This window comes from Clytia hemisphaerica, unplaced genomic scaffold (assembly GCF_902728285.1).
Source record: "Clytia hemisphaerica strain Z4C2 unplaced genomic scaffold, Clytia hemisphaerica genome assembly, whole genome shotgun sequence".
Taxonomy (NCBI): domain Eukaryota; kingdom Metazoa; phylum Cnidaria; class Hydrozoa; order Leptothecata; family Clytiidae; genus Clytia; species Clytia hemisphaerica.
The window spans coordinates 321,403-342,036 of record NW_027104218.1 but is presented as its reverse complement, the minus strand read 5'-3'; the positions used below and the strand labels follow the sequence as shown (position 1 = coordinate 342,036).

The window sequence follows — 20,634 nt, the reverse complement described above, 5'->3', positions numbered from 1 at the left end:
TTAAGCTAACTGGATTGACAAAACGTCTAATAAAACGCTGAATACACGTTTTCTTTTTTATAAGGAACCTTAACTTTGCTCTGAGCCTGGAGTTCCTTATTTTTACAGAGAATTTCAGTCTCAAAGTTCCTTATCGAGTTCCTTACTACATAGGAAATTTTGAACTTTTTGCCCCTTGAAAGATCAAAATTTGGTCAAATTAGTCCTAATAAGGTACATTATTTTCAAATCCACTTATTCTCAGCCTGAGCAGTTCCTTAACAATTCCTTATTTTTTGAACCATTTTCAGCCTCGAGTTCCTTATAAACGTGTTCCTTATAAAAAAAAAAACGTGTAGTCCAAAACTATTCATATAATTTATGGATGAAAGAGATGGCTACACGTTCATGTTTTCTTTTGAGAAAAATAACTTCATTTCTCAAGGCAACACAGAAGAATATCGAAAAACCTTTGATGTTTCCTGAACCGCTTATTCTCGCTCTTTTGTTCTCTCAAACATGCCCTCTAGACCATGTATCTAGTGGATTAGAAAATGCGTCAAACATACAAAAAATTTAACGATTTTTCTCCTTCGTTGCTTTGGGAAATGAAAAATATTTCTAAAAAGAAAAAATCAACGTGAAATCATCTCGTTTCATCCAAAAATTATATGAATAGTTTGGGCTATTCATCGTTTTATCAAAAGTTACACTAATCATGTTAGCCTAAGCCGTCAGTGGAAAAACACCCTCAGTGTGAATACACCCGCTAAGGATGTATTTTTGGGATTTTAAGAGTTTGTTGGGAATGTTTTTGAGTATTGGCTTTGGTCTTAAATGTAATATATTTTTCAATCTATTGGTATTTTTTTGAGATTTTTGCGATATTTGAGAATCTTGTATAAGAACATCCACAATTTTTGAAACTGTTTTTTTTCTGTTGTTCTTAAAGTTTTAAAGCCTAAAAATCTTTGCAGTAACTGATAGAAAATATTTGTTGGTAGTTTGGCGGTTTTATTACTTTGTTGATTGTTTCCTTAACTCAACATATGATGGGTTTCTAAGCATTATTCAAAGTAATAAAACGAAATTACGACGTGCTTTAAGTAAAGTAATTATTTCTATTAGTCGCCAGTTTAAAAAGCAATCTGCAGCATAGCATTTTTAATTAAATGAATATTTACTAGTTTAAAAAAAGTCGATTTAAAAAGTGGTTCTCAAGGTTTATTAAATAAATATAAAATGATATAGGAAATTTTGGGCAACTTTTACACTTCTGTATCCGTGTCTGTGGATGTATGCTGATATTGAGGTAGAATAGAGATCACAACACGCGTACATTTTTTTTCATAAAGACCAGTAAAATGTTGCTGAGGCTCGTCTGTTCTAATTTTCTAGACACTTTGAGCCTGAAATTATTCTTATCCTGTTCTTAATTTATCGGGTATAATTGAATATACCCAATTATACTTCTTTGACCCATAAATACCTTGAAATTGAGTAATTTCACACTCAGCATTGACCTTAAATTGCTCTTACTTTTTGGCAATTTTATGCCTCATTGTTCTTATAAAATTGTTCTTAAGAGAGAAAAAGTGTTTTCTCATAGCAATGGCTAAAATATGTTTTCCAGAATAGGATGAAATTCTAGGGTAAAACAGAATCTTAGCATATTCTGAATCTTCTGCTCTATTACATCATGAATTCTTATAGAGTACATTCTTATAAAGCGTGAATAGGGTGTGAAAAACAGTATGCAGAAAATATTCTCTTACATTTCCTTGATGCCTAGCTAGGCGATAAAAATAGCAATCAACATTTCCGAGTATTTCTTCATGTTCCAGTGGAAGTTGGCGTTACGTTATATAAGATTAAAATCCGGACTTTTTTAAATGTGTTAGTTTTGTCAAATAGGATAGTATAGATATTACTTTTCCTATTCAAAGTGCTGAACTTTTAAATATTTTTACCCAAAACTTTTCCCTTTGCAATTTTTTCTTTAAGAGGCACAATGAGGCACAAAATCACCAAAAAATAAGAACAATTTAAGAACAATGCTGACCAAGCAATTAAGTGGGGGCGTACGGTTTTTCGGAATTGCGGAAATCGACCCTTTTTTCTTCGGTATTTCGGAATTCTGAAATTGTTTTGATATCGGAAATCCGTGAATTTTTGCTTCAAAATTTGGGTATTATAAAGTTTTTATCACTTTTTTCGGAAATCATACATGAAAAATCATGTTTGATAAAAAAATAGTCAAAACGAGGAAAAATACCCCAAAAAATCGGTATCGGAATAGCAAGTATTTTTTTACGGAATTTCGGAAATTTTGGCAAAATTATTCGGTATTTCGGAAATCGCAAACCCCGTACGCCCCCCCCCCCATTATAGGGTTAAAAGTAGTAAAAATTGGATATATGACGCCTAAAATGCCTCAATTACAGCCTGTAAATATGAACAGGATAAGAACAATTTGTGACTCAAAATATCAAAAAAATAAGAACAGCTGAAGCTGAGTTTTACTGGTTCTTATAAAAAGAAATACACACCTCTTTCTCGCTTTTATGGCAGTAGGGATATGAAATGCAGAATAATGCCACAAATTTTTCTTAATCGAATCTATTTTTTGGGCAAAATTGAGGTGTTTGATGCTTTATGCCAATTTCTACTACTCTATCCGTTATTTGCTTAAAATTCAACCACTCCAGGCCCAGCTTGCTTCTTTTTTTATTCTTATTTTAGATCTTTTAGCTTAATTGTTCGTTTCTAAGTATTGTTAAAAAAATGTATATGATACAGTAATATTAAAATTGCGAATCTCTTTTCGAAGGGCACGAACTACCCTACATATATACAGGATTAAAATTCAAAAAGTAAAGAACATCAGATTGTAGGCTTGCAAAATATTGAATGTTGTTATAAATAAAACATGTAATCGCAATGTCATAACTGTTCCTGTTCAGACAACTTTATAACTTCCTATTTGATTGTAAAATGACTTCCATCAAAATTGCTTGTTCACTTGATGATAAATATCAAACAAAGGAGGGCGATCATTATCGCTCTGCAATATTAGCTCAATTAGTATAATTTCCTTCTAAAATTAGTATAGGAAAATGCATCTTGTCGGACGGTGTGATATATAATTTGGCAATCATACACCAACAAACAACTGCTCGAGTATTTAGCTTCTTTTGATAAAAGTTTTAAGGGTCCGGTAGAATTAAGTCAAAAAAGGCCCCAACTTGAAATATATCAATTTGGTTTCAAGTTTCAATTTGGTACAGTAGTCCCTTGTGGGTCCTAAAACCACCAAAAAAAAACCCAAAGTCAATTTGAAAAGTTTTGTACCCTTCTTTAATTCTATTTATGAAGACGCAAATATTCAGTACCACCCCTGTGTCACAGTCCCTCTGGAGCCCCAACCCCACTGGAAAATTTGGCAAAATAATTCCCTAGAATTTCATAGATTTCCATCTCCACTGGAAAATTAACTTTGATTTCATCTCCATTCGAAATTCAATATTAAAAGCATCCCGCTGGATTTATCCCCACTGTTGGAAAAAGTTTCACCGGGGCTGTGAGACAGGGGTGTTCAGTAAAAACCCCTGTGAAGTATGTAAACAAGATTTTTAATAGTTGGTTCCGTTTCTCCCATCTTAAAAAGATCATGAAAAAAGATGGAAATTTGAAATATCCAAAAATCCTAATGTCAATTGGCTATGCCTATATAATCTGGGTTAATTCACCAATTCTGGGCTTAATAAACGATTTTCAGAAATGATGGGCTAATTTGAAGCTGTTCCTGTCTGACATTGGGTTAGCTTGGATATCCAAGCTCAAAACTTTCCTAGCCAACCCAGGGCAGGCCAAACAAAAGTTACTAAAAAGCAGCCTTACAGGATCTAAGCTATTAAAACATCTAAAGATTACACCAAAGTCCATAAACAAGTTTGCATGTAACCATGACCAACAATGTTTTCTTGGAAAATTAACTCGCCTCTGTTTCTTCTTTTTTATGTTTTCATGTAACAGAAAACTGTATGTTCACTAGTGAATGGTGGGTTACCCTATTTTTGTTGCAGAATATCTCCACGCCATGTAGATCGACCCTTACGGCTTTAGCCAAGTGAGCACAAGCAAGCGGACTGCATTCTGATCTGAGAATGCAAATCGTTCTAGGGAGACCAGGCTGTAAACTAGAACATAAAATATCAAAAACTAGACTGTGAAATAGTGGCTAATCCCAATATTGAGTCTGTGACAAAGTGGCAAGCAACATCAATAAAAATAAAACAAAGCAAATAGAAAATAGCTTTATTATTGTTGTGATGTGATATGTCTATTGAACGTATTAAAAACCAAATAAAAACTAAAAACCTAAAAAAATAATTAAAAACTATCTTGTATCTAAAAACACCAAAAATTAATTTAAGTAAAATCTTCAATTTTATTCCATAGCCATTTTTGCGTTTGTCCACTTGTACATGGACCTACTATTAAGTTCATTTTATTTCTGACTTGAAGACATGAATTCTGCGTAATACTTTTGATTTGATTGCCCTAAAATAAGAAAGAAAATGTATCATTGCAAAAGGTCTCAATGAAATCAGACTGAAGACCTAGACTTTGTATAACACGAATTATAAACGACTTTGGTCATATGATTTAACATAGGTGTAGCGAGATATACCCTGCAAGATTTATTGATGAGAGCGGTTTTTACGACACTGTAATTATTGTCTTTGTTTTATAAAAAGATAATGAATATGTCATGAACGTCTGCACTCCCTCATAAATCTCGCTTCGCCTATGGCTAATATCATAATTGTAACGATGTTATTTTTTGCTTAATTTCTACGATGTCTGAATTATTTGTATACTATGCTAAACTAAAGACCTATTCATTCAAGACTTGAGTCTTAAGATGATTTCTGGCTTGAAAACTCAAAAAAATAAGAACATTTAAAGGGCTTCAAAATTCTTTGGAATTGTTCTTATAAAGAAATCTACTTGCGGTTGCGGTTCCTTAAAGAAACCACCATTGGTATTTTTCCTCTCGTTACAAACAATGTATCATGATAATGATTCATGATATTCATTACGTAATGTTTTTACGGAAAAATCCCAATTTTTGCCAAAATTGTAAAAAAGAATTTTCTAATACACAACTTCTCGCTAAACAGCATTGCAGGCCTCGTTTTCAAATGAAATAATTATTTCAAATGACATTTACACATATTATGGTATGTTTTCCCAAAAGACTATTTTCAATTTTGATACAAAACCGCAAACGCTTACAAATATCGACTATGTCTGACATCGTTGAAGTATCGTAGCAACAAGTCTTCGAGAACGAGGTTGGCAATTATTTTTACGCATTTCGAGAAGAGCGTTTTCACCACTGAGCGTGCTTCCGTGTAAAACAATATCTCATGGATATCATAAATTGGTTGTAAAAATAATTTTAGTTACCTTGAAGGCCCACCGTTGTCCTTTCCTTGACCGTTCTTCGCATTCTCTCAAAACGAGGTTCGGACCGTTGATAGTCAGGCAATTGTCTTCGTTCTTTATTTCACCTTTCTTGTTCAATGTGAAATACTGAAAAGAAGAAAAACATATAAAATTTGATGTGGAATTAAAAAGACTGTTGAAGTACAGAATCTTTCTCTAATTCGAAGAAAATCTTTGGAAGATCAAATTAGAGGGAGTCTAATATATTTGATTGAATTGCCTGGTACCATAGTGGTCACTATACTGGTCAAAAAGCAAATCGTTGTCTCAGTCTTTTTATATAAACCGTTTATGGATTTATCGGAAAATTATATACAGCGGACTCTCCCTAATTCGAACTTTTATTATTCGAATCTTTCTGTTAATTCGAACTAAAATATTGGTCCCCTCAGCTAGAAAGAAGTTTTAAACGCTCTCTGATCCGAATTGTCCTTAAATTTGAAGAAAATTTTTGGTCCTTTGAAGATCAAATTAGAGAGAAGAACCGCAATCACGAACAAAAATATCTGAGACAAACGCCGGAATGTGCAGTAAAAACGTAGAAATCAGACTCCCCTTCCACCTCCACGGCCGCCCCACCGTTCATTGAACATTGCAAATGGGGGAAGGGGGGAATAGATTAGAATTTGCTTTTGTCTCGCAATTTATGTCTGTGATTGTGTATTACGATTCATACCTGATTACCACCCTGTCCATGACATTCATAAAGACCAACAACTGATGCTTCACCTTTCCCAAGTGTATCCAAACATACAGTCGTGTCAGGATTCTTAATCTAAACGAATCAATGTTGAAAAGCATTTATAGGCCCGAAAGAGATTTGCGTGATAGGGACATAGCGTCAGGATAGGGACTTTATTCTAGCGTGATTATGTGATTTTGAACTTTTTTCGTGACTGCGTTATCAGGGGTCAAAATGTGATCATGATATGAAAATTCTTTTAAGCCGTGATGCGTGATTTGGATTTTTTTCAAAAAAATGCTATTGGGCTTTTCCAGAAAAAAATCGTGCACCCCCTGTTGAGGAGGTCCATTTCCGTTCCAAGGGGGTAGGGTTTGAAATGCAGTGGAATTCCATAAGGGTAGATGAAAATCCGTCAAAAATAAGCGGAATTCCAAGGGGGTAATGATTGAAAATTTGTAAAAATTCGGAATTCCAGAGGGGTATGATCCTAAAATCGCCTGGAATTCCAAGGGGGTAGGTTACAAAAGGTTGGACCTCCTCAACAGGGGTGCACGATTTTTTTCAAAAAAATGCTATTCATGAGGTAATGTGAGGTAATGAAAAACCCTGGTTTTTGCCAGTAGTGGCAGAGATTTCAAACAATCTTTATCAAGCTTAAATTTGCCACTATCGGTAAAAACCGGGGTTTTTTATGATGGGCTTTAAAAGCCTTCTTTTCGATACATTCTTACTGTAGATTGCATTATTATTTTGCTAAATTAAAAGCCTTATTTTCAGGGAAGATTTACAATGGGTTCGGTGAAACGACAGTGCTTTTGACGCGATAAGATTTCTCCATGACGAGGGCTTTAGTGACGGTAATGCTCCTTTTGTCAAACAAGTAATAAGATGATAAAATTACAAGGAAATATATTTTGTTTGTAGCAAAACTTACTTCTCCAGCTTGTACAAAGTTATCATCAGGAATTTCCAGTTCGGGGTAAATATTCTCCAAATACCAAGAAAATGATTTACATTGTAAATTTTGTCGAAGTTGTTTTCGTTCGGTTGTGTCTTCGGGTTCTTTTTTCTTCAAATCAAATCTAAACAAAAAGTTGTGAGGAAAAAATATATAGATATAAACCCTTTTTCGGTAGCCCATGTTGAGACGTTACGGTTCCATTTCGCTCCGAAACAAAAAAGTTACGAAACACTGCCTATACTAGACGTCACCCACGTTTTTTTACGCAATTAACGCTTTGCGACTTTTTCGAACGTTTTGAGCCGGGTTTTCGGTCTCTAAACATTCCATTTTTTGACGTCACTTTTAACTTTCGAAGCTCCTGCAGTAGCAAACAAGCTAGATGCTGATTGGACCTACCTGATGATGAAGGTTAGAAAGCAATGTGTGCGAGGAGAAAAGTGAAAAAAATCCGTCAGAAAATATAGCGTTTAGCGAAAATGCATTAGCGTAATAAATTCGTCATTGATTGCTGATTGGGGGAGAGGGAAGGGTTGTAGGGAAAAAATAAATAGAAAGTTCTGGTCGCAAAAATCAGCTTTATTGACAATTGAATCATGCTTGATGGTGAGCATTGTTATCAATAATGTTTTTGTGTGAAAAACATAGAAATAATAGGAAAAAATCCAATGAAAATCTGCAAAAGCGGCGATTTCCGGCATTTTCAACTGGAAAAATGTTTTTCTCAAAAATCGAACTCGGCCATGATTTGAGCATTGCGAAGACCCATCTTTGAGCAAAAAATCAGAAAAAACCAGTGTTGAAATCTCGAGAAAATGCCAAAAAAACCATTTTCCGGCATATTTCCGGCAATTTCGACTGAAAAAAAATGTTTTTCGGGCTCCGTCACTTTTTAGGTATTGTCATTTTACATCAGTGTGCAAAATTTCATAAAAAAATATAAAGTACAGCTCGAGAAATTCAAGAAATACTGTCTTTCCGGCAAAAATAGGTTGTTCCGGTGATTTTTAAACAGTTCCGGCTTCAAAAATCAATTTTATAGTTGAAACATGGTTGATGGTGTGGGCATTGCTATTAATAATGTTTTTGAGTGAAAAAACAAGCAGCTAAAGGAAAAAGTCCAATGAAAAGCCAGAAAAACGGCGATTTCCGACATATTTCCGGTCTTTGCGGCCGGAAAAAAATGTTTCTCCAAAATCAGACTCGGCCATGTTTTGGGCATTGTTAATACGCATCTTTAAGCAAAAAAATCAGAAAAAACTAATGATAAAATCTCGAGAAAATGCCAAAAAACCCCGTTTTTCCGGCATATTTTTTTTCGAAAATCGGGCTCCGTCACTTTTTAGGTATTGTCATTCTACATCAATGTGCAAAATTTCATAAAAAAATATAAAGTACAGCTCAAGAAATTCAAGAAATACCGTTTTTCCGGCGAAAATGGTCTGCTCCGGTGATTTTCAGAAAGTTCCGGCTTCAAAACTCAGTTCTATTGACGATTGAACCATGCTTCATGGTGGGTATGGCTATTAAAAATGTTTTTGTGTGAAAAAACAACGAAATATAAGGAAAAAGTCCGATGAAAATCTGCAAAAACGGTTATTTCCTGCATATTTCCGGCATTTTCGACCGGAAAAGATTTTTTCTCAAAATTCGGACTAGGCCAAGTTTTGGGCATTGTTAATACGCATCTTTGTGCAAAAAATCAGAAAAAACTAATGATGAAATCTTGAGAAAATGCCAAAAAAACGGTTTTTTCCGGCATATTTCCGGCATTTTCGGCCGGAAATGAATTTTTTTCGAAAATCAGGCTCCGTCACATTTTGGGCATTACCATTTTGCATCTTTGTGCCAAAAATCAGGAAAAACTAAAGATCCAATCTCGAGAAAAGTTGGTAACGAACTAACGAACTAACGAACGGACGAACATCAGTTAATTTATAGGACCTCCAGGTAGGTCCAAAAAATCGAATTTGCGTCAAAGCACTAGAAAGGCTTCTATTTTTCGAATATCGTCAAAGCGGAACTCACTAAGAAACGGAACGTAACAATCCCGTTTTTAGTGAGGTGCTCGCTAAAAACTGTGTGAACGTCAAAATTCAGAACGTCGAGAAAGAAGACATCACAAAGCAAACAGGTCGGAACGGTTTTACTCCACTATTTTCATCGCTGCATCATAGCGGGGCGTCATGTGTCAATTTGTCCAGCAAGTTTCAGAATTCTTGAAATTGAAACCATGTTCAGACGTTACGGTTTAGCATCGGTTCAATATGGTTTTTATTAAGAACAGGAAGTTTTGAAACGATTTGGAGCAAGAAACTGGAGCAGGTCAGTTTCAGTGAATAGAGTGGAGCTTATCTGTTTCGATCCGTTTTGTTTTGTAACATTCTTTTTTTGAAGTTTCGATTTTTGGTGTCCACACAGTGTTTGGGAAACAAGTTGTTTTAATTTGTTATGTCTGGACGTTAATGTCTGAAACACCCAAAAAAGACTGGAAGTTACAATCAAGTTTCAAATTTCAAAAACAATTAGACTTCCGGGAAAGTCCGGTTAGGATGCTTCCGTAAGAAGTTTTCCATTTATATCCAGACTCCAAAAACGCTTCCACTTAGCAATTTCTTTTGATATAATATTCCTTTTTATCAAACTTTTTTCAATAAAATCAAATGAAAAATCTAAGTTATGACCTTGTGTACAATAATATGCTTCCACGTTAATATTTCAATGACAAAAAAACTGCGAAACATAGCTAAGTGGGCGTGAATTTTGAGGCTGAATCGCGTCCATCACAACAATAAAAAAAGAGGAATCCGGCAATCTTTTTTTTCGGGAAACACAATGACGGTTGAAACCGAGTTTCGTTTCCTTTTATGTCCTTTAGGGTGCTTTCTAAACAAGCTAGCCCACAACAACGCCCAACGCCCATATAATGTCGAGTTGAAAACATTGCCAGGGCAACAGATTGGGCTCGATGACCCGATATCTACGGCTGATTTCAAAATTTATTGCCGTAGAGGGTCTGTTATCATTGTCTTTTCTCATTTGACATTTTTCAAACCGACCGCTGCGATGGAGTACGGGTGAGAGAGGGAAGACAATGAGAGAAGTGTTGCTATACTTCATTGTAGAGGTTTCCGTATGGGAATTTTTCTATCAAACAGACATATATGCGCACATAGTGTACTACGAGACGATAAACGTGAGATACACTCTGGTACAGAGTAGGCTCGATAGGGTCACTAATACAGGGTTGCATATTTTTTACCTGATATTATAGAAATGCTTTTTGTAATCATCCATCCAGACATCCGCAACTCTCATCAAATTTCGACTAACAACATCATTGTCCCCTTTGCGACTGCTCGGAAAACTATACGGAAATTTGGGTCGGAAAACATGGCCGACTCGTGAACAGGGTAACATTTCAATTGAACCTCCGCACATCCAAATCTAAGAAAAAATTATTTTTAGTATTCAACCATTTTTGTTTTGGGTACTAGTTAAAATATTATTTTCGGGAAAATCCTCTTCTTTTTCTACCGGACCCAAAAATCTTGAATTTACACTTTTCTGAACCTTTAACTTCACTGATTTTTTAATATGTATTCAGAATTTTTATATCTGTCTAGACCAAATATAAACTCTCCAGAGTAAACGCCGAAAAGATTTGAAAGCCTTAAAATAATCCACTCAAAATTATCCTTTCAACAAGATATCACTTTTTATTATTCTCCCTCAGAGCATAAGCTTGCCTACCGTGAAATGAAGGTTAGTGTTTGAAATATTATATGGAGCTAATCTCTGGCTACTATACCAAAGTATATTTCATTCTGTGCATCTTCATACATTACTCTCTAAGACCATGTTCGCATGTGACGGTTCCGTTTCGCTCCGAAAAGGAATAAAGTCACACGATTGGTTAGAAGTGATCTAACAATTGAATTTTACCAATAGAATCGGGGCGAAACGGAACCGTCACGTGCGAACATGGTCTACAGGGAAAAGCTGATCTCTGGGTATATTAGAAAAAACGAACGTTTTCCTACCCTGAACGATATTTCAATATTTTCACCGCCCCAGATATCCATACCAGTATCATAACTTCCAAGTTTATAAAAATAATCGCGATCCATTGAGAATAATCCACCTGCCATTACTGGAGTTCTAAAAAGCAAAAGAAAAGTTTTACCAGACTCCCCATTACATCCAAAAATGATCCAAACTGGAGCCCTTCATGATTTGGAAAATTCTACTACCTTTCTTGATAGAAATTCTTTTGCTAGAAAATGTACACGATTCTTTCGAGGTTGAAGAATGGATGAAGTCGATTGTTACATAAGGCTACTGCGTATTTTTTGAAGATGTACTCCTCAAACATGTAATCGCCATAGATTTATAAAGCCCGAAGGGCTGTCGGGCTTTAAGCCATCGCAGGCAAAAAAAGTGAATATCGGAAAAAAATATTGTTGCTATTGTTTTCGAAAACCCACGAAGTTTCTGATTGGTCAATCGCTGAAATTCTATTGTAATGTCACGTGACTTAGGTAGGATTTCCTACCTAACCACGGCACGCTTTTCAACAAAAGCACGATATCTAGCCCTTCGGGCTTTATAAATCTAAGGTAATCGCATCAACAATAAGGTTCTTGTTCTCAAACAATGCCAGGGGTAACATGCATAATTCGGCTAAAAGATTTAGCGATGGGGTTGGTCTGTTAATCAACACCTTTAGAAGTTCCCGGCTAGTTCAAAATCAGACATTAATCTAACAAGTCTATGTCAATTTAGCAGTTTTTTTTAATTTTCGTTCAAAATTAGTACAAACTTCAAGCAGATCAGTCTTAAATAAGCATTTGAATAGAAATATTTTGACCCACCCATAGTTATGGGCAGATATTTTCTTCGTTTGAAGATGTACAGAAGCCTAGGTCAGTATAGACGATGCTATCGTCCGTTTAAAATAAAGGTCGGTACAGTAAACGCGGGAAAAAATTCGGGCGTTAGGGCGGTTTACGGGAAAAAAGTGGCGGTAGAGTTTCGAAGAAAATTGGTATCGTCTACACTGTAAACATCTCCGCCACTGCTTACTCCACCCGAATTTATCACGCCTCTCCTAAACTATTCCCTTTTTTAGTGATCTTGTGTAGACGATAGTATCGTCTAAGGTCAGTACCACAAGGTCAATGAAAGCTCAACTTTTTTCATCAGGGGAAAATATAGATAATTTTGAAAGATTTTTATTGTTATTTCAACGGGCTCTTTTCGAATGAAAAATAGAATTTATGCTCTCATTCTCAGACAAGCAGTAATACCTTATTCCATCAGCGGCATCAACTCTTCTAGTTTCTTCATACTGCGGAATGGGGCGCCAAGTGAATTCCAATCTCCATTTAAAAACACCTCTCTGGAAAGGCTCCGGTACAGCATTATAATGAAAATCTGTTTCACTTATTTCGTCTATAACAGGCATCACAACATTTGATTTCTTCTCTTTAATTTTAGCCAATAAAGGTTCAATCCACCCTAATGTACATTCGCAGTGAGCGTCTAAGAATGTTAGAACTTCTCCTTTGGAAACTTTTGCTCCTTCTAGCCGAGCTCGTATCAATCCTTCTCTTTTCTTTAAACGGACGATGTTGACTTTGGGTAGGTTTATGATGTAGTCTTCTAAGGCTTGCTTCAAATCGTCTGTAGAAAGAATAAATCATAAAGATCTTTTGGAATTATACATTTCAACTCAGGTGATTTAAAACGTTGCTGGTCCCAAAAAGAATTCAATCATAACCTTAGCCAGTCTGTGAGGTATTACTAAATACTTTAATGAGACAATAAATAAACAATAAATCTTGTGAAATCGCTGACTTGCGAGATCAAGTCCATATTTAAAGTCATTAAAATGTTTTTGACGAAAATTAGCAAAGTAAGGGCCATTTCTAAATCAATTTTTGCGAAATTTAATCCTCAAAATAATTTAAAAAAGTTTGTTTGTCGAAAACAGACCAAAATAATTTCGCGAATCTTTAGCTCGCGAAAATGTATGATATTCCGATTAAAGTACTTCTTAGCTTTTTTTTGGTAAGATGATCTTTGGCAGTAGTCAAAACCGAGGTTTTTCGCCTGAGACAGAAAATAGATTTTACATATTTTTGTAACTTTAGTGAATTGTGTAGAATTTTTAGACGGAAAAGCCTCTTTATATACTTCACTGGAGAGGAAGAACTTTAAACAGTGTTAGTTATATAAAAAATTGTTCCTCAAATGCTTACCCCTGGTACTTGCATCATCAACCAATACAATTTCTTTCAAATAATCAGGTGGTGTTCGATTGATGACACTGTGAACGGTCCTTAACAATGTCGACCACGCTTCGTTATGGAAACAGATGATAACTGAGGTACTCGGTAGCTTGGTTGGATATTTCTTCGAGCGACATCTGTGAAAACAGAAAGGAGATTTGTTTCAGGTAAGATACTTTATTATACTAGTGGAAGGTATTCATTGGACCACCCTGTATATCAATACAATGAAATTTTTGACGTCAATATACCTATCAACCTTATCGGCTTTTCAGGGAACTGGTATTGAATTTGCAAGGAAAATCTTTTCTCAGCTTACGGTATTTCGAAAAACTAAATGTCGTATGAAATTTCATTGAGGTGTCAACTTTTTTTAGCATTGTGAATACAGCTTAACAAAATTGTCGATACTTTACCACCTCAATTGTTTACAGAAGTATCCTATAATTCTATTTTCGATACTGTCGCCGGAAAGACATTTCTATCTTTTTTTGTTACCAGTCTCTTCAGGGGCTGACCACTCTGCTAAAGGTAGATGTATAAAATTTTGATATTTTTCAAGCAACGCTTGTGGTTGGCATGAAGTACCTGCCTCCTGTCAAAATTACAAAATAGTCGTTTCATAATTATTGATATCAATTTTACTTTATCCCGATAACCCGATACTTACAATTGATTCCGATAATCCGGTAAAACACGTTCTAAAGAAATTTTATCACTTGCTAGTTGATTGAAAGAATGACTTTTATATCCTTCAGCTTCTTTTTCTTTTTCATTAGGTAATACTTTGACACCACGTCCCATAAAACCGGGTTGTGTTCGCCGCATTTCGGGACTGGCATCAAAAGTTGCGTATCTCATAAGAGATCGGCCGAGGCGAGATATTTCATGATTGTTGTTTGTTGTATCAAGCTGATTATTTTTCTTTAATGTTCTTGACTCCATTATGAGTAGGACCAATAATATACAAATGACGGATGTAATTATAACTCGATTACGTTTTAGCCGGATTGGCATGATTGAAGGTGTTGGTGAATATACTGGGTATTGTCAATTTGTTTCAATGTTTAATGGTTTGATCGCATGTGTTACAACCAGGAATTAATCAAGTTAAAAGAAGAGTTTTGCCACTCTTAAATTAAGTTTTCAATTGAACCAACAAAGTGTCTTTAACTGGAACAAAATCATAACGTGAATGCGTTTTTCATCAAGAAGGATATCCTTGAAGGTTCCATCCTAATTCTTTTTGTAAAGTAAAATCCTAAAAATCAGTTGAAATTTTTGTATTCAAATGATCTTAAAAGGAAGAAAGAAAGTTTGGTGTATTCGCCGGAATTACCAAAAAAAATCCGTCAAATTTGTTCCCCGACGAAAATATCCTGCAACCGCTAATTTAAACACACGCCAAATTCAACTTAGTCAGCAATCCGCCAAATCAAACTCCCTCTAATAAAATTTCCACCATTGCAACGAATAAACTTTCTACCAAACCTGCTTTTAAAACCAATATGCATCCATTGGGCTATTCCTGAAAAAGAATTTACCCCCTATGTTGAGAAGGTCTTTTTTAAGAAAGGTTACCCATGGATTTTTTTTCAATTTTTCAGGACCCCCCTAAAGTCTATCCAGACCCAGTGGAAACTGTAACTTTTGATAGTCAAATATAATTGCGAAAATTTTTTTGCTTGTTTTAGAGAATCAAAAGCGCTATTAATTGAATGTATCTTTGGTTGAAAAGTTCGGGATTTTTAGCGGTTAAATTTGCGATTGCAAAAATTGAGCTTTTTTTCTACTTATGCTACAACGTTCATTTTTACACCAGTGGTAGTTCAACCTTAGGTTAAGAAGGTTGTCCGATTTCAAGGCAAACGGAAAAATTCTTCGGATATGGCACCCGAAATACCCCTTGGCGGCACTTTTCTGTGAAATATCAATCTCCAAGTTTTTACTAAAAAGGGGGGTTATCTTATGTTATCTTTTTTGAACAGTGCAATTAAAAGTTAGAAAGTGTTTGACCATCTAGATTTTTTATTTTTCAGACCACACTGAGCGTCACAACATAGGGGGTACATACTATTTCTGGAATAGCCCATTTAGCCTAGGAAATCTGAACTATGTTATTAAAACTTACGCCTAAAACTCAACACTATAAAATGAAAACCAGAAAAATGAAATACTGAATCAATACTATAAAAACCAATGTAAAAATGAACGTATGTTCGGTGACCAAGCTTGAGTATCAATCATCGAGCACGGACCCCTTCACCGATAACCGAGCCCGCTTGTCATTGACTGACTAATTGTACAGAAAAATAATCCACGCATATAAAAGAAAACATTTTCTCTCTCCAAGAATCAAGAATCAAAACGTAAAACAATTGTATAATTTGTGAGTGAGAGCTCATTCCAGACACTCTTTATAACATGATAATGAACTACCTTGATGATATTATAACGGTCGTTTTGTCATTATTTTTAACGTAAAATCTGTCATTTGTAATGTAAACACCCGTATGTTTACCTTAAAATACTTCAAAAACGAAAACCTGTAGATCATATTTCAATTTTACAAATCCCATATCATCGTATCAAGCTTTGATACCGGTCACTTCCTTCTGACAATACAATTTAAACTATTGAAGGATATTTAGCTAATGGGCTGTTCCATTAAATTTCCATACAGGGGGTGGACGAACTAAAATAAGTCTTATACCCCTGAAAAAATAAAAATATTCCTTTATACTCTCTGGAAATTCTTCTCCGATTATTAACCCCTGGAAATGTTCGTCCACCCTCCCTGTATGGATACAAAATGGAATGGCCCATTTTAGCTTCTGCAATTTACGTTGCTGAAAACAAAATTTTTGCACTTTGAGTACCTTCGTAAATTTTGCTCGTATCGTTGAGCAGTAATGTATACTACGAGTCTACGATGCTATGATTTAAAATATTTTCATTTCTGACGCTCTTTCAAAGTACACTCAAAGCTAATTTAAGGCATCATCACACTTAACTCGTTAAATACCGTCCCTCCATAACTTCCAATTTTCAAGTATTTTCTAAATTGATTTCAAATATTAAAGATTTTGTAGTTTTTGTGTCAACCAACAAGAGGTACCTATAATAGAAAACATTTGAAAACCCTTGGACAGGATAATCTACACATTCTCTCCACTACTCGACAAATTTCAGATAAATTATCAATCAAAAGACATTCGAACTCGTGTATGTCAGCAGATTAACTGAATCCAACAAAGCACAACATCTCAAAGAAATTTTCCACACATCAATTTCAAAATTATTTTTCAAAATCTTCAAAAACAAATTTAGCATTAAAACGTTAAAGGAAAAATAACATTTTCAACTCGAATCCTAACTACATAACATATAATTCAAGTTGTTTAAAAGTGTGAAAAAGTTTAGATAATAATTTACACTGCGACGCGAATTTCTTATATTTACTAGGGATTTACATACATTTCACTTTTTAACGCAATGTTATAAAATATAAACATAACATATTTGAGCGATTTAAATTTGAATTTGAAGCTGTATAAACTTAGTATTTTTGTTAGAAAATTTTCGTTTTTGTTTGATCTTTGAGTTTTATTTTCCCGAAATAAATCGAGAAAAAAAGAAGAGAAGTCTGTATACGTGGAAAGTGCGAACGAATTTTAACTCGCTTTATATTCTCTGTCAAATTTCGGCTAAGGCCTTCAGACACTTAAGCCTCCTCTAAGATTATAATAATCTTTCCTCACATGATAAATTATGTAAGTGGTGAACTACTAGCCTTTGGGTTTAGTTTGAGAATTTCGAAAGTAAAAGCATTCAAAAATATACAGTATACATTTGAGTGTTTTTAAAGCCTTGGGTCTGCTATACCCTGAAATTCAGAATTTACGCTGAGCTCTACGCCAACCATGTGTCTCTTTTTTTATAAGAAACAGTAAATTTTGATGAATCTCTTATTTTGCTGGCCCTTTAAGCCTCAAATTGTTCTCATCCTGTTCTGTTATCCTTGGGTATCACAAAGGCGTAGCAGATACCCTGCAAGATTTATGGATGAGAGCGGTTTGTACGACACTGTAATTATTGTCTTTGTTTTATCAAAAGATAATGAATATGTCTAAATAACGTCTGCACTCCCTCATAAATTTTGCAGGGTATCTCGCTACGCCTATGATTTAATCATAGACTTTATTCATTTTTCAATATGCCGATCCTACAAATTCTTTAAATTCAGTAATTCTAGGCTCATTCTTAAATTGTTCTTACCATGGGGCATTTTTGAGCCTCATTGTTCTTATGAAATTATTCTTCTAAAAACAGATTGCATCCTAGTTCATTCTATCATCGTATAACCCTTCTTTTTTGACACTGTATATTTGGTAGATGATTCACTGTACACGTTTTTTTATAAGAACATCCAAAACTTTTAAGCCTAAAAATGTTCTTAGAATGCTCTTAATTTCACCATTTTATCATTATAATTGGGTGTTTTAGAGCCCACGAAGCCTTAAAATGTTCTTAACTTGTTCTTGATATTTTTGCCATCGAAGCCTTATTTTCCCATACAAAAAACGTGTACATGAAAGCTCCAATATTTTGTGTTATTTAATCTCACGAAAAGTGTCAATTTCTTGTCCTTTCCAACAACTTGTTAATTATGTTGACCTTCTATGACTGATTTAAGAAATCAAGAAATCGATATGAAATTTGATAGAACGGGATTGAGGAGAGGCATTTTCGTTGGTTTCAGTATATCAACAAATGACAACCCTTAATATAAAAGTAATACTGTAATAGTGTAATACCTCACGCGCATCGCTCTTAAGCCACGATGCACTTTTTATACTCGACTGTTCTCGTTTTTTTCGGCACTTTGAGCTTAAAGTTGTTCTTATTCTGTTCTTAATTCTAGACTAGGGCAAAACGAGGTATTCTAAATTTAATACCATGATTTCATTAATATTTAGGCATATATTATTTATATAGGCACTCGACATTGTTCTTATTTTTCGGATTTAAAACAGTGTAATATATCACTACCAAGAACCTAAAACATGGTCAATCTGACTCAATGGAAACACGTAGAAAAAAATAAAAAAGCCACTTACGCTGGGTTTCTGTAATCTTTGAGACTTCTATAGAGAGAGATACGATCACTGACCAATTGATTGAATGCGTGTTTCTCGTATCCGCGTTTCTCAAGCTCCTTGTCTAGTTTGCTTGCACTTGAGATCATATAGCCATTGCCTCTCTCGCCTGGTGACCTTGGGTCTCGATTACCCATCACATTCTCATATTCAGCTTTGCGTGTAAACGAGCCAAACCTTGTCTTGATTTTGTCTCGTTTAGCCAGTCTCTCAAATAAAGGTTTTTCATCTTGAATAAACGAGTCATCGAGTGAAAATGAATGGCGATTTTCAAAGTCTCGATTCAATCGACCAATCACATCTTTAGAATCAGACCTTGGTTTAACACCAAAGTCTAACGATTTCAAACGTCCGTCATTAGCTCTGGTATCTCTCCCAAGAGCTTTATGTTTAATAGATAAGGTTACTTCCACGTCTTCCATGTACAACAATAATAAAGGAATAGCGGAGAGTATTAAAACGCATATTATGATGAGGTGTACCATACGTCGTCTTCTCGGATACATGCATACGAACGGTAGCGGCGTAAATAAATGTCTCGTAACAACACCAAGTAAATTTCGTAACACCAGTAGTTTACTGATTAAAAACAACTGTCCAAAAACCAAACTAATTTATATAATTTTATGTATAGTGTGTTTGTTTTATATTGTCAACCTCATTGGAAGTTTCTTCAATTTCAAAATATTAATCCTGTCACCAACAAAAATCAAACTCGAACGTAAATTGATTGAATTTGCCTTAGAATCGTAATTTGCATCAATACATAAAATTTTCAAAGTCTTTGCTTGAAACCGGTATTGGGTGCTCTACGTGTTTCCGGTTTTAGGTGCTTTCTACACATCCACAAAATTTTCTTCTTTTTCGTTCCCAAAGAAAAGCCATCTAGATTGCCAGTTCGATCGAAAAACAACGGAGGAAATCTAAAACATTGAAATTTTTTTCACGAAAAATTGCTGTTATCAGATTATAAACATATTTTGTCCGGATTGTATACAAAACGAATTCACGATATTATGAAATTTCCCTACTGGTTTCTTGATCTGTTTATAATTGAGCATTTCTGGTAAGGCCCGGTTCACATGGCAAGACTGAAGGTTTGAAAAGATCTTGGTTGTGGAATCTCCAATTCGATGCCAGATGCGTCGGATAAGTTGACAGGATTCCCGAAATGAATTTTCCATCGTAGAAATCATTTTCCAATCTTCATTTTTTAGAACTTCGGTTCGATTTATGATATCAACTATACATTCTTCTAAAATGACAAAAAAGTGAAAATATCAATTATTAGATCTCAATGTATGGAGAGCCTTAGAAAGACGGAAAATGAGTTTTGTTTTCGTTTTCCCAATTGTTTACTGCCGTGAAATGAAAGTTGTCACATTTTGATTTCATAAACAATATGTGAAGCATGCATCAAGTTCTGTTTGCCCAAACAAACCATTCAAAACCATAGACGGAACAACACAAATTTAATTGCTTTATTAGTGAATAAATCAAAATTTTTGAAAATTAATTTTGAAAGATTTCAGGGGAGGCCTATTTTCACGAAAATTAATTTTTGCAAAAACAAGAAAGACTTTGGAGGTTTTGTATGCAAGGTGTTTTTTAAAACAGTGATTCAGGGGTTCAAACAGTCAAGTTTTAGAACCATATCTAATATATATTATTTCGAAATTCTCGCATGATATCTATATAAAAAATACAAAAACAATGAAAAGTCAAAATAAAAAAAAGAACGAAAATTACAAAATGAAAGGAATAGCTGGGAATAGATATACCAGTCTATGCATGCATCATTACATAAAATTTCAAAATTATTTTCAAATTTACATTTTATTTGATATTACCCAGAATTTCTATAAACAATTGTTGTAGTAATTGTTGTAGGAACTTTGGCGTTCAGAAAAGTGTCAGATCATTTACAAAATTTGGCATGTAAAAACTGTCAACAATGAACGGAAAATTAACAAGAAAACTTTACAAAAACCCTGGACTTTCGAAAGAGTTAAACAAAAAAATGAAGTTTAAAGACTGTAAAAG

At 34.6% G+C, this 20,634-nt stretch overlaps 1 protein-coding gene across 2 annotated transcripts; it reads right to left on the bottom strand.

Moving 5' to 3' along the window:
* Window positions 1–4,295: 4,295 nt before the first annotated feature.
* LOC136815779 (polypeptide N-acetylgalactosaminyltransferase 13-like) lies at window positions 4,296–19,843 on the bottom strand. 2 transcript variants are annotated; one of them, XM_067072226.1, is made up of 9 exons: window positions 18,553–19,843; window positions 13,403–13,569; window positions 12,449–12,824; window positions 11,183–11,300; window positions 10,402–10,586; window positions 7,113–7,260; window positions 6,170–6,268; window positions 5,455–5,580; window positions 4,296–4,542 (listed from the first exon to the last, which is right to left on the bottom strand). In XM_067072226.1, exons 1-9 carry the CDS (start codon window positions 19,095–19,097, stop codon window positions 4,411–4,413), a joined length of 1,896 nt encoding a protein of 631 aa, XP_066928327.1. In that variant the 5' UTR covers window positions 19,098–19,843; the 3' UTR covers window positions 4,296–4,410. The 2 variants fall into 2 exon arrangements, with proteins under 2 accessions (XP_066928327.1, XP_066928328.1); XM_067072227.1 differs by lacking the exon at window positions 18,553–19,843 and adding an exon at window positions 14,103–14,732.
* Between the last annotated feature and the right edge of the window lie 791 nt (window positions 19,844–20,634).